The 15,925-nt window shown below is 32.8% G+C and overlaps 1 protein-coding gene and 1 long non-coding RNA gene across 2 annotated transcripts in view; both read left to right on the top strand.

Annotated features, from left to right (window-relative positions):
* LOC139492612 (3'-5' exoribonuclease HELZ2-like) overlaps positions 1-15,925 on the top strand; it is a 77,491-nt gene that overhangs the window by 35,502 nt on the left and 26,064 nt on the right. The window contains exon 10 of the mRNA XM_071280761.1: positions 11,499-11,571. Coding sequence (XP_071136862.1) covers positions 11,499-11,571 — 73 coding nt within the window. The remainder of the gene's footprint in view (positions 1-11,498; positions 11,572-15,925) is intronic.
* On the top strand, positions 152-1,609 carry LOC139492360 (uncharacterized). The gene is made up of 3 exons (XR_011656805.1): positions 152-247; positions 876-964; positions 1,426-1,609. It is a non-coding gene; the product is annotated as an uncharacterized lncRNA (long non-coding RNA).

Raw genomic sequence — 15,925 nt, 5'->3', positions numbered from 1 at the left:
TTTATTAATTTCATTTCACATAACTTTAATTTGAACATAAAGATAACATGTAAAGAAATTTAAAATAGTTCATTATCAACAATGATCGCGATTTCTTTCATTCATATTTTCGCGGGATTTGAACAGGAAGTTAGATTGCCCATGCGCATTATTCAAACACTCACCTTTCCTGTATTTGAAAAAGAACAACAAACAGACAAAGGACGAAGTCGAAAGAGAAACTTCCCGTTTATCACGTATATTTATGGTATGTAGATGTTTGCATGTGGCTATCACGGTTTGTTATATTCATGAATTGTGTTTAGAAACTCTGAATTGGTATCATATTGCACAATTAGAGAAAATTATAACGTCAACATTGTATTCCAGAAAACAGATCAGAACACATAGAAGGGCCATCATATATAATTTCCTCCAATTATACTTTTTCTAAGAGCATTTAATGTGGAAAGCAAGCATATTTAGTTTCATTTTAAAGTTTAGGTAAACAGTATAACAAAAAGGGGGGATAAGCAAGTGTTTACATTATTTTGCTCAGGTAAATTTCCCAACATGTTTACTTTATACTATATATATGCGATTCTTTTAGTTTAACTTTAAGGCTTGGTAAACCGCATACTTTTTGACGATCATATTAAACAATGAATTTCAACTGGACAACAAAGTATTGAATTTGAACGATCATGAAAAATTGATACTTTTATTGTTTTTTTTTTACAAAAACAAGTCAATCTGAGCCTTTACTGATCTTCAGATGATCTCTAACTCTGTTTAATACGAGAAATGCATGTTTACATTAATGTGTACGTAACCTGGTTTTGATGTTATAGCAGTCCATTATCTGATATCATGAACATGTATTATTTATTTTACAGAAGCTTGTCAAACAGATCAATGGCTAAAAGGCAAGTGGAGCAAAATTAAAATTCAGTTTTGGGAATTCCAGTCTTCAAAATCATCAAAGGTAGGTTTTGGTCTGTATAGCTATATACCATTTGTGTTCAAAGATTAATCTTTTGTTAATTCTAATTTTGTTCACCATACATACCATATTATGTTTGTCTTTATATCTAAGCTATTCTAGTAAAGTTCTTTATTTTATGTTAATGGAATTGTGCAGTCATCAATATAAAAAAAAACGTCTTACTTAGGTAAAGTGTTTACATTGTTATCAATAACATAGTGAAACCCACAGTCTTACAAAACTCAGGTTGAAGCTTCTTCATTAACAAAAAACTACTAATAGTAAACATTAATGTATATATTTTTATTAATGATTATCTTATTACAATATGTGCTTCGTCATTATGGTTTTATTTATTTTCAATGCTTCTAGAAACAAATTGAAAGTGGCTCAAATCTAAAATATCTTTTCAGGACATACAATTTATATTTATTATATATATATAATCTGATTTTTTCCAGAGTTTAAATATACTGCAAGAGGAAAAAATGTCACTTGGAAATACATATCTGATAAAGACCTCTCCTGCTTAAAATTTACCGCTGAAATTTCCCGAGATGGTGGAAGAATGATGACATGCAATAAGGACAAAAAGAGACAAATATAACAAATGAATTTATAAAATAAATCTTGTATCAAAAGAAATATCATTGTATTACTATTTTTGATATTATTGTTCCTGAGTAAATAAGTATTAATGTAATGGTTTATGAGGGTAATATATACATTTATATAACATATATGTATATATAATCAAGGACCTTTGTTTTTTGTGGATAGTTGTCTGGTTAACAGTCATGCAACATCTTCTTATTTTCGTAAATATTGCGATCATCCTGAACACACATTGGGTCTAATAATGTCTTCACTCCTCCTAGATATATATACTACTTTCAAGAAGGATTTAACATTGGTTGGTCGTTTAACAAAAACAACTTTGAACTTGTGAGAATTGTTTAGAACTAAACAACATCTTCTTTCCTTTCTGTGGTGTCAGGGAATAAAGTGCATGTCTTAGTTTTTATGCAAACTGTGCAAATTCATTGAATGATTTGTCTTTTTATAGCTATTCACAACAAGAAAAACTACAAGTAAGAATATATCAAAAATGATAGGTGTCCACTTATAAACTAAATAGATAATTATGTCTATAGTTATCGTTAAATACAAGTGGACACACAATCAGTTCAGCTATTCCTTCTGCCAACAGGATTTTAAGATATGACATTTATGGTCTAGATTTTTGACTTTGTACAAGCACCAAATGTTTAAAGTAACAGTTGATGTATTTATTTAGATGTCTTCCATTTAACTTATCTATTTTGTTCATATGTGTATTGGTGAGAGGAAAAAACATTAAAAAAAACATGTACACCCACACTGCCTGTTTACCATCTAACAACAGCAAAAATTTGGAAAGCAGGTAAAAAATGTGGTGTTTGTAGCTTTATAATAAATTTCATTATTATACTTTCAACTACTATTCAACCTTGAATCAACGTTGAATGTATGTTGAAACTTCAACGTTGAAATGACAACGTTAATTCAAATTTTCAAAATCAAACATAAATTTGACATTGTTTCAACGTTGAGAAACAACCTTGTTTCAACGTTGAATCAACGTTGAGTGCCTGCTGGGCAATGGTCGGTGTTATCACAGGGTAATTTTTACATACATTGTAGTTGGTTTTATTATTTTTTGGATCACAAACGCATGGATATTGACATTGCAGGCAAGCACTACAAACCAGTAATTTGCCATTGATAATATTCTAAACTATTTCTCAACCAGTCTAATAAAGTCTTCTCTACCAATTATCGACCTGTACTCGACCTATTTTGTCAGTCTAAATCATACTTGACCAAATGTCTGAACAATACACCGCCAGTCTGAACCATACTTGAAATAAATTTCATTTTAACTGACATTACAGTCATAAAAAAGATATATATAAAAACCGGATATTTACATCCTTACATGATTCTCAGATTGATCAAATACAGATTAAATCAAATCATCCTATATGAAGATTTAATTAGATTCATTTTAAAGTTTTGTTGATAGCGTTTCGTTAAAAAAAATCTTTTACCTTAAAACCACACTTATACTGAGGCTAATTAAACTTTATTAAGGTGCTTGTTTGGCATGTGTTTTTTTAAAACTTATTTTTACTCAAGTTCTAAATAAAAACTACATGTGTACATAGGTTTCATGATTACATACAATAGTCAAATAATTATCTTTGTTTAAGATAACAACAGCCACCAAAATCAATGAAATTATTTCACCTAATATCAGAAATATTTCTAATATCAAACAAACGAATAAAAGTTTTCTTCATATTTGTGGCGAAGTATACAGTAATACCATCGCGTAGGTCAAACTGATTATAAAGATCACAGCTGGTCAGAGTGTATTTAACTCCAAATTACATTCATTCAAAATTACAACATCCTGTTAAAGTTCAATCGCAATGCATTTTGAATTCACTGAATAAGTTATACACGAGTTTTAGAAAAAATGGGGCTTTCTTTTTACCTGTAAACACAAATAGACTGTAGTAATTAAACCTTAGAGAGTCTCTTGTTTGCCATGTCTTTAATTTGAAATGCATTTTTACTGTTACTGTTTTCTATTTTAAGGGTCATCAAGGATTGCTATGGACGTTCTATTTTTCATGATAATATTAAATTCTTGGTTCAACAAATCAACGGTGTCTGTTTTTTTTTATTAATCATTAAGTTGCTTTATATACTAGTTTATATATTTCTTAACAACAAAAAAATGTTCACTGCATTATTAACTAACCTCAACCGACATTATTAATCTATACTAGGCTTAAGTTAATGGTAAACATTTTCCAGTAACAATAAAATATATCTGAAGCATGTTAAAAAACAATGTTGAATAACATTGAAAATATAATTCAGAGTTCAGTTTTGAAACTATTTGATCACCTTGTTTTGTTTTTATTCTAAAATTGATACATATGTTTATCTGTAAGTGTTGACGGATATGATGTTGAAGCTATATTATGTCTATTGTGTAATGTTGGTTTCAATGCTATATTGAGTACATTTTTAGTTTCAAAGTGATTTTCAAACTTATAGCCAGGGGAAATAGTTCTTGTTAAAACAGTTCCTTAATTGATTAAATACAATATGTATATATATATATATACAACTCGTCTAAACATCAACCCAACAATGTTAGATCTGTAAATTTGCTTTCGCAAATTGTTGGTTCTTCCCTCGCCGGGATTCGAACCCATGCTACTGTGATATCGTGACACCAAATCGCCTGCACTGCAGCCGTACCGCTAGACCACACGACCACCTGGGCTCTCTAAAAAAAAGAGCTTTCGCTGGCCGTGTGTTACCTTTCCACGTCAGTTTTAATCTAGCGGCGTTCTACAGTACATGATATATAAGGCATGAAGATGTTATTGTTACAGATCAGCTAAATTATCTATAGTAAAGGATCCTACAAATTAATGTAATATACAGTCACAGAAAATAATTATATTTATAAGTACGTCTGAGTCAGTGACAACTCTACAACAGATGTATCCATCGGATCGCCATCAATGATGGTGATACTTGGCTGTGTACATAATGTATATACAACTGGTCTAAACATCAACCCAACAATGTTAGATCTGTAAATTTGCTTTCGCAAATGTTTGGTTCTTCCCTCGCCGGGATTCGAACCCATGCTACTGTGATATCGTGACACCAAATCGCCTGCACTGCAGCCGTCCCGCTAGACCACACGACCACCTGGGCTCTCTAAAAAAAAGAGCTTTCGCTGGCCGTGTGTTACCTTTCCACGTCAGTTTTAATCTAGCGGCGTACTACAGTACATGATATATAAGGCATGAAGATGTTATTGTTACAGATCAGCTAAATTATCTATAGTAAAGGATCCTACAAATTAATGTAATATACAGTCACAGAAAATAATTATATTTATAAGTACGTCTGAGTCAGTGACAACTCTACAACAGATGTATCCATCGGATCGCCATCAATGATGGTGATACTTGGCTGTGTACATAATGTATATACAACTCGTCTAAACATCAACCCAACAATGTTAGATCTGTAAATTTGCTTTCGCAAATTTTTGGTTCTTCCCTCGCCGGGATTCGAACCCATGCTACTGTGATATCGTGACACCAAATCGCCTGCACTGCAGCCGTCCCGCTAGACCACACGACCACCTTGGCTCTCTAAAAAAAGAGCTTTCGCTGGCCGTGTGTTACCTTTCCACGTCAGTTTTAATCTAGCGGCGTACTACAGTACATGATATATAAGGCATGAAGATGTTATTGTTACAGATCAGCTAAATTATCTATAGTAAAGGATCCTACAAATTAATGTAATATACAGTCACAGAAAATAATTATATTTATAAGTACGTCTGAGTCAGTGACAACTCTACAACAGATGTATCCATCGGATCGCCATCAATGATGGTGATACTTGGCTGTGTACATAATGTATATACAACTGGTCTAAACATCAACCCAACAATGTTAGATCTGTAAATTTGCTTTCGCAAATTTTTGGTTCTTCCCTCGCCGGGATTCGAACCCATGCTACTGTGATATCGTGACACCAAATCGCCTGCACTGCAGCCGTCCCGCTAGACCACACGACCACCTGGGCTCTCTAAAAAAAGAGCTTTCGCTGGCCGTGTGTTACCTTTCCACGTCAGTTTTAATCTAGCGGCGTACTACAGTACATGATATATAAGGCATGAAGATGTTATTGTTACAGATCAGCTAAATTATCTATAGTAAAGGATCCTACAAATTAATGTACTATAAAGTCACAGAAAATAATTATATTTATAAGTCCGTCTGAGTCAGTGACAACTCTACAACAGATGTATCCATCGGATCGCCATCAATGATGGTGATACTTGGCTGTGTACATAATGTATATACAACTCGTCTAAACATCAACCCAACAATGTTAGATCTGTAAATTTGCTTTCGCAAATTTTTGGTTCTTCCCTCGCCGGGATTCGAACCCATGCTACTGTGATATCGTGACACCAAATCGTCTGCACTGCAGCCGTCCCGCTAGACCACACGACCACCTGGGCTCTCTAAAAAAAAGAGCTTTCGCTGGCCGTGTGTTACCTTTCCACGTCAGTTTTAATCTAGCGGCGTACTACAGTACATGATATATAAGGCATGAAGATGTTATTGTTACAGATCAGCTAAATTATCTATAGTAAAGGATCCTACAAATTAATGTAATATACAGTCACAGAAAATAATTATAGTTATAAGTACGTCTGAGTCAGTGACAACTCTACAACAGATGTATCCATCGGATCGCCATCAATGATGGTGATACTTGGCTGTGTACATAATGTATATACAACTGGTCTAAACATCAACCCAACAATGTTAGATCTGTAAATTTGCTTTCGCAAATTTTTGGTTCTTCCCTCGCCGGGATTCGAACCCATGCTACTGTGATATCGTGACACCAAATCGCCTGCACTGCAGCCGTCCCGCTAGACCACACGACCACCTGGGCTCTCTAAAAAAAAGAGCTTTCGCTGGCCGTGTGTTACCTTTCCACGTCAGTTTTAATCTAGCGGCGTACTACAGTACATGATATATAAGGCATGAAGATGTTATTGTTACAGATCAGCTAAATTATCAAAGTCTCAACAAACCTAGACCTATTTTTGTATATATATATATATATATATATATACAAAAATAGGTCTAGGTTTGTTGAGACTTGGTCAAGTATAGTTCAGACTAGGTCGAGTATGGTTCAGACTAGATCGAGCATGGTTCAGACACGTATAGAATGATTAATACTGGTCGAGTAAAGTAGAACTGCAACTGACCTCGAAAAAGACGCTTAGTTAACGAGTTTAATGCGCGTCTGGCGTACTAAATTATAATCCTGGTACCTTTGATAACTATTTACGACACTGGATCGATGTCACTGCTGGTGGACGTTTCGTCCCCGAGGGTATCACCAGCCCATTAGTCAACCCTTCGGTGTTGACATGGATATCAATGAGGTGGTCATATTTCTAAATTTCCTGTTTACAAAACTTTGAATTGTTCGAAAAACTAAGGATTTTCTTATCCTAGCATAGATGCCCTTAGCCGTATTTGGCACAACTTTTTGGAATTTTGAATCCTCAATGCTCTCCAACTTCATACTTATTAGGCTTAATATATATTTTGATCTGAGCGTCACTGATGAGTCTTATGTAGACAAAACGCGCGTCTGTCTGCAAATTGTTTTAAATGATAAAATAATATCTATATTCTATTTTCGATGCTACTGCGAGGGTATCACCAGCCCAGTAGTCAGCACTTTTGTGCTGACATGAATTATCATTGAATTAGTTATATTTATAAATTAATAGTTTACAAAATTTTGAATGTTTGAAATACTAATGCTTTTCTACCTCAGGCATAGATTATCTTAGCTGTATTTGGCAAAACTTGTAGGAATTTTGGTCCTCAATGCACTTCAACTTCGTATTTTTTTGGCATTTTTAACTTTTTTGGATTCGAGCGTCACTGATGAGTCTTTTGTAGACGAAACACGCGTCTGGCGTATATACAAAATTTAGTCCTGGTATCTATGATGAGTTTATTTTTCGTCTGGTCGTAAAAGTTTCTATGGTCACATTTTTGTATTTTGGACTTTTAATGGGGTACACATCAATTTATGCTTTTGTGAAGTCACCTAAAAATCCAATAACTAAGTGTTTTTTGTTAAAGGAGTAGGTTCAGTAAGACCCCCTTTTGGCCCCAAAATATAGCAGTTTTACAAAATTGTTAAATTGTATACTTTTAGTTATTTATTGGACAGTAGAATGCTTCTGCTAAATAAATATGGGCTGTGATTGACAATACAATGCACATATATCGGGAAGTAGTATCATTAAGTCATGGCAAATTACTGAAATCTTTACAATTTTAGCATTTTAGTTATATTTTCGACGGTTTCCGTCTTAAATGAAAGTGGCAGCATTCGTTTTCATTCTTAATATTGAAATGAAAGTTGTATTTGATGATAATACATAACATATATATAGGTTGAGGATGAACACGGATGTGGCCACTTTTATTTTTGACAAAAAACCATCTGAAAAGTGACAATTTTTGGCATATTTGATAGATTTTTCATATTTAAGCTAAAATAGGGGCGTTTTTAATAAGTAAATCAGTTTAAATCATTTACATATACTATTGAATCAACAAAATAGACACTTAAGTGTTTAAAAAGTGTCTAAAATCTTTCGCCCGATGAACTTGAAATTTTCCCGCTACTTTTGTAAATATTTTCGATGCACATATCATCAAGGATCGTCGGAATGAGGAGTACATAAATATAATAAAATCCCGAGTAAAACTTTCAAACTTAAAGTAGGCTGTTTTTCAGATGGAAATTGAACGCGTTTTTCTTTGAAAACGAGAAAACATATGATTTAAAAACAGTATTTGACATTTGAGAGGACAGAATATATTATTGCAATACTGCATGCAAATTATTTTGGGCAAATTCCAATCAATTTAGTCAAAAACTATACCTTTCTTAATTACGAAAATTTCCAAGCCATTAATCAGCTCCACCATTTATTTTTTCCTTAACAATGAATGTGATAGTTTCGATGAAATTATGTACATCTTCTAGGAAAAGTTAATTTATTTTTGAGAGATTTGAATATATATATAGTAGTTCTTTCGTGTATTTTTTGAAAATAAATTGTATTTTAGTTAATTTTATAAAAGTTAGCCGTCGGATACGATGTTTTTTCGGATAATGACTAGTTGATATTGTGTGGGACAAATACATTGTATGTCAATGTTCAACCTCAAAGCAATTAATATTCATGCAAGCGGTGTAAAAGCACAACCTATAAAAATGCGGCCCATTACATTTGGGATTGGCCGTGCAGTTTTATCATGAATATGGGAATATGGGTAACGAATATTGATAGAAACTTTGTACTCGCATGTCTTTTGTGTTTCCTATGCAGAGGTAAGACTATACATGACAAGCATTGCCATGCACGAGATTGACTGAATCAAGACGGTATTTTCGTCCACATAGTATTGTTGCAAAACACCAAGGGGGATGTTTGATACAAAAAGGTGCCGACAATAAAGTCACCAACACGGAAACAATTGATAGTATGGAACGATTCATTCCATGGAACCAGCAGACATTTTGGTATCTCGCATTGAGGACCCATTGCTGGCCTTCGGCTGTTGTCTGCTCTATGGTCGGGTTGTTGTCTGTTTGATACTTTCCCCGTTTCCATTCTCAATTTTATCATCAATTCACAATTTATTCCAAAATGCGTTAAATGAATGTGAAGAGAGATCATAATAACACTTTTGAATTGACTGACAGTGCATCATTGTTGGTGGCTGTTTCATCATACTAAAGGTAATAGAGGTCCTGTTCGCGTTCCGAATTCTTTCAAAAATTCGACCGGGAAGACGAAAATGGATAAACCCCAACATTTGTCATGTGATAAATGTCATCAGATTACTTACAGGATTAACTTTGTACATGTACCTGTTAAGGTAAATCATTATACTCAAAAGCTGTGTTTGCTTTCAACAAACTCTGTCCTACGGCGAACATGTTGGTTGAAAAAATGGAAGTATGGTGTTATGCTAATACGCGTACTGAATCCTTATATGATGACGAACAGATTGATTCACGTCCCTATTTAATAAAACTATAAACATTGTATGTCGCTTTTAAAAGACAAGTTATATAAGTGTCATGACTGATTTTAAATCACAACATTAGCAATTTGGCATTACATTGTATTATTTTCCTTCCCTTCTCTAAAACAATGATGAATCTACACTTTTTTACACGGATAACCCCACTAAGACAATGTCCATGCACCAAACTGTCTTTGTTTTACACTTATAACCAAACGCTTACTTAATGCAAGTCACACTTATGATTTAAACACTTTTTTTTATTGTACACGTTTTCCTCTTTCCATCAATATATAATTTAGGTTTGTGTTCTTCGGGAACATTGAAGTTTAAAAAAAATAAACTCTGGTTGCAGTACTAAAGGCCGAGTACTGGTTCAGACTATATTGTCGAGTATTATCAAGTAAATTAAAACCAATTCAGACCGTTTGAGTCAAAATCAGTATAGCCGAGTACAGATATAGGCCATTTCAGAGTTTTACTGGTTTGGAGTGAAGGGTAATAGTGACAATTGAAATGTACTAGTCATTTTTTTAAAATTGTACAATTGACAGGTTTTTCCACTGTTTTGGCATTTTAAAAGTCAAAATTTAAATATATATAGATAGATTTCAGGTCTGATTCGTAAGGCGTTAGTTACGAGATTTAAAAGAAATAAGATGATTTTTTGTTCCATCATTACTTAAAGTGAAATGATGAAATTATAATTCACATTTAGAAGCCTGTCGGTTAATTTATTTAAAAATTGCCTAAGAAAAATCGATAATAAAATTGAGAATGGAAATGGGGAATGCGTCAAAGAGACAACAACCCGACCATAGCAAAAACAACAGCAGAAGGTCACCAACAGGTTTTCAATGTAGCGAAAAATTCCCGTACCCGGAGGCGCCCTTCAGCTGGCCCCTAAACAAATATATACTAGTTCAGTGATAATAAACGCCATACTAATTTCCAAGTTGTACACAAGAAACTAAAATTAAAAAAATACAAGACTAACTTACTCACTTGCTAGTGCAAAATTCAACCTCATTGAATCTGCATTCATGTAACCTTCAATTTAAAACTTAGCTAAAGATTGAAATCGCATGAATTATGCAAATTCAGTTATTTAAAGAAAAGAATGTAAACACTGAATGTGAAACAAGGGTAAACCATTTCATGGACTGATCTACAAAAACATCATTCTTAATCAGGTAAAACGATGCTTAACATATGTTTTAAACAGACCTAGTAATTTCCATTGTCACACATGAGTTCGCTATGTATTTATATTTATATCTTTTTTAATGTTTACATCGTGTTATATGACATCGACAGTCTTCGGAGGTCACCTTGATGTTCAATTAGTTAGCATGTACACTAAAATACACATGACGTACTGTTATATATTATCGAGTCGATGCATTATTAATTGAAAGTTATAGACTTTTCATTATTTGGATATACGTTTGAGTAAGTTATTAATCAAATATAAGAATAAGAGTCAAATCGGGGATCATGAATTTGACAGCTATTACTACTTTGAGGATTGTAAACAAAATAAAAATTTGTCTATTCTAAGTTGTTGATGTGTATGGGTGTTTGTTTAATTATTGTTTACAATCTCTCTATGATTTGCTAAAAAATAATGAAGAAAGCAGTTTCAATACTAAACACTCTAAACCACTTGGTAAATTTAATGTAATAATACCTACATGTTGATATTTCACAAACACTCAAGTTGGTATATTGGGATGTATTATTATAACGTTTGAAATAAAAGTTAAACCATTATGACATTTTATCCTATATTTTAGTTTCGTAACAAGTTGATGGAAGGCCTTCCGAAGGAAGAATGTTTAGGTGTCACTGAAGAGAGAAAGGATAAAGGTACTTATTGATTCTATAGGTTGCACTTTGTAAATACAGCTGTTTCTCAAAACACGCCTCTTTTGGGGAGTAATTGAATATTCATAGAAAATTCATTTTGTTTACATACTGGTTCCCAGTTATGCTCTCTGTGTTCCATATCGCAGAGACAGAACTTGGGAATGTTACCAGTAAATAAACACGTGCATATTGTTTACATTGAAATCTGTGGTAACCTTTCATTCGAGGTAGGGGTAGTTAAGAAAATTAGTGTAAGTTTAAACTCTGAGAAGTTCAGGGCATATAAACGTTGAAAATATGCCGCACAGCCCTATATTTTGACCTTTGAAAAAAATTGTGGTGCATATGAACTTTCAATTCTAGGATAAGATTTTTTTCAAAACTTCATAGTAAAAGTGGTACAGTTTTAGCCGTAAAAGGAGTTCCTATGGGAAATTGCATTGTCAATATTTACAGAAATGCAACCTATATAGGGTGAAAAAGGGGAACATTCAGAATTTAACCAAATTTGCTTTATTTCACAGATTTTAAAGAAATTAACTCAAATAAGAAGTTTTATAAATATTTAATGAAGATTGATAGAATCCTGGGCCTTAAATATGATGACTCAGCATAAATTCACAGTTTACAGTATGCATAGTTTACTTAAAGTCCTGGATACAAAATTAAATCATAATATTTGCATATTTGTAAGTTGAATTGTTAAGAAGTGCTTATATTTACTCTTCGCAGTCATTGAAACTCACCGATCCTTCCTGAATATTATTTATGGGGTATTTGTGTCCTTTCGATAACCTAAAAGTAAGCCGCAACACCTAAATCTGCTTTTTTGTCACCACGGCATAACAAATACAAGCTAGAAAAACAAAAATATCTCAAGAAAACTTACAATAGTGTGTTCTATCCTGAATATGTACTAAATATTCCAAATTGCTAGAAACAGCAGAATTATTTAGGAAATTTGAGGCCCCAGGGGCAAGAAACATAGAAAATTGCCTACCCCCTGGGTCATAAAACAAATAATTTAACTTGTAAATGCTATGATTTTATGATTTTAAAGTTCTTGATATAGAAAACAATAACTATGCTTGGAAGTTATGCAAAAATCAAATGTTAGCAGTCATCTCTACAACATTTTAAGTGAATTTATATCTCAGACTGGTATCTGCATACATACAACTATTGCAAATATGGCTTTGTTTGAACACTTCTAGTATATATAGTAGCTAAATTGTGTCAGATATATGGTTAAAGATGATACTGTTGTGACAAGAATTCTAAATTGACCATTTGAGGCAGAAAATGTGTTCTTTAATTGACAAATAGGCATACAGTAAGATGTGGACTGGAGATAGAGGCTGGATTGGATACTTTATATAATCTTGAATGTTGTAATGATTGACTGCTAAACATTACATTTATGATATTCTGATATGCTTTCAATATGTTATCAAAACAGTTTTTAACAGGTTCTAGGCATTTTTTATCAGAAAATATGCAAATAGGGTAAGCTGGCAATAATTAAAGTCTTGTTTTCAAATTCTTTAAAAAATTGAAACAGGGGAGGGGGTATAAAATGTATAGTAAAGAAAAACTTAGAGTATACACAGTGATTTCTTTAAGACTTTAATTCTGATAAATGAGTATTAATGTGAGAAAAACTGATTTTAGAGAGTTTTCTATTTGAATAAATGTCTGTATAGGTTGCACTTTGTAAATACAGCTGTTTCTCAAAACACGCCTCTTTTGGGGAGTAATTGAATATTCATAGAAAATTCATTTTGTTTACATACTGGTTCCCAGTTATGCTCTCTGTGTTCCATATCGCAGAGACAGAACTTGGGAATGTTACCAGTAAATAAACACGTGCATATTGTTTACATTGAAATCTGTGGTAACGTTTCATTCGAGGTAGGGGTAGTTAAGAAAATTAGTGTAAGTTTAAACTCTGAGAAGTTCAGGGCATATAAACGTTGAAAATATGCCGCACAGCCCTATATTTTGACCTTTGAAAAAAAATTGTGGTGCATATGAACTTTCAATTCTAGGATAAGATTTTTTTCAAAACTTCATAGTAAAAGTGGTACAGTTTTAGCCGTAAAAGGAGTTCCTATGGGAAATTGCATTGTCAATATTTACAGAAATGCAACCTATAATGTCAATGTTATTCATAGAACATCTAAAGTTACTTCCATTTTTTAAGCGGCATTTATAATACTAGCTTGAATTGTATGATAATAGCTTCAATTGTGTGTTATACTAGTTTTTCTGTATGTGACCTATAATGATGACCAGTTCTCAGGAGAATCCCTTGCCGATCTCTTCTTAGTTTCATATTATTCAGAGTTCAGAGTCAGACATTTATCAAAAGTAATAAGACCAAAGAAGCCAGATAATTAATTTCACATTCAAATATATTCATGGTGTTCTTTCAAATAAACATCCACACTTTTCTGACTTCCTTCCGAAATAGAACTTTTAAAAAACAACAGAGACGTGTTCCTTGGCCTTATTTTTAAACTTATATTTGACTTGAGCGGTCATATCAGTACCATAATCATTGACAAACGAGACGATTTTAATTTTGAAATAACCAATTTTCAAACTTTGTAAAACGTCATTAGTGTCAGTTTTCAGTTATCATCTTCAAAATTAGTATATATTAAGATAAACTGTAATCATCGAAAATGTGCAGCAAAGTAAGATCTACAAATATTTTTTCGGAATAAAAATTGTCAATTTACCTCTCAACATGCTCAAGCAGTATTTGCCCTTTGAAGACAGCTTTACAATTTGTTCATATAGTTTGCTCACTTTAAAAATCTTCGTTTTTGAAACTGATGAATCAATTTCAGACAAATTTGGGCTGCAGGTGTTTCAGAAAATCTAGTATTACTAGTAATTTTTTACTTTATTTCTTTGTACGTCAAAAAACTTGGCCTCTTTAGCTACAATGGAACAGAGAGGAATAATGCAATTATTTTTGCGTTCGAAAAAAAGATAGGATAGATACAAAAAGATACACTGGATATGGGAAAAATGTCAAGGAGACCAAGAGCAGAAGGCCACCAATGTGTCTTCAACGCAGCCAGAAAATATCACACCCGGAGGTGGTCCTCAGCTTCCCCCACTAAAACATTGTGTAAAAGAACAGTAAAAATGGACGCACACTAAACTTTTAAATGAACTTTAACTAAAAAAAACATACAAGACCTATAAAGGCCAGAGGCTCCAGACTTGGGACAGGAGCAAAACTTCGGCGGTGTTGTGAGATCTCAACTCTTCCCCTATACCCCTAGCCAATGTAGAATAAAGAAACACATAGTAATACGCACATTACAACTTAGTTTAACAGAAGTTTGATGTCAGAAAAGATAACAAAAGAAACTAAATAAAATGACAAAAAGAAAATTTAATGACATGTTTAAGCCACTCATTAATATATATTAAATAGCAAAAAAATCCTTGATGAAAGATCAAAATATTACAGGTGAGCGATTCAAGCTCCTGGGAGCCTCCTGTTACCTATAGCAGTAAAATATCTGTGCATTTTGTTCACACATCATTGTCATTATAATGTAATTTTATGCAGCTGTCATGCAAATTAGAGGTTAAGCTAGCTATCAACCTTGGTATTTTAAACACTTTCCAAGTCAGTATTATCTATTTGTGTGTTGTAGCTTTTGTTTATGCCATAGGATTGGGGACTTTCTTCCGTTTTGAATTTAAAACGTATGTTTTGTTTTATTATTTTACTTTTTATACTTTTTTTTGTACAACAGCTTTGTACTTTATTGAAACGGTCTAACTGATATCTCCACGCGCGACATATCATACAAGGGATCGATGATATATCGGTTTTTAATCAGATTGCTGCTTTTTTTATATCTTTAAATGAAACGTAAAAAGATCATGTCTATAGGTGTAACACCACCATTGAATTTCCTTTATTAGTCTTTGTTAAATTTCTCATTTAAAAAAAATATGCAGAACTTATCTTTGTTTAAATATAAAGAAATACTTGCCATGTGTAAAGTTTTATCCTGTCCAGAACTACAGAAAAAAAATTACATAACATTTCAATGCATATAAGAAAATAACCATCACTGGAAAATAACCAATCAAATGTCTTCCCTTTTTTAACCTGTGTACAAGATTTAGGAACCATGTAACCTCAAGTTTATGAATATTCTATAGAAACCCTAAATAAAAAATAATGGTGCTTTGAAATACCCAAGACAAATGTTTATGACACAGATATATTTTACTGCAATAAAATGAAGAATTATTTACATACAACTGTCAAATTAAAGGAAATATTGTTTACGACTTCTTTTAGTATACAACCGGATGT

The sequence above is a fragment of the Mytilus edulis genome, chromosome 10 (genome assembly GCF_963676685.1).
Source record: "Mytilus edulis chromosome 10, xbMytEdul2.2, whole genome shotgun sequence".
NCBI classification, from domain to species: Eukaryota; Metazoa; Mollusca; class Bivalvia; order Mytilida; family Mytilidae; genus Mytilus; species Mytilus edulis.
The sequence above is the reverse complement of the archived record's forward strand: the minus strand, read 5'-3'. Positions and strand labels throughout refer to the sequence as shown.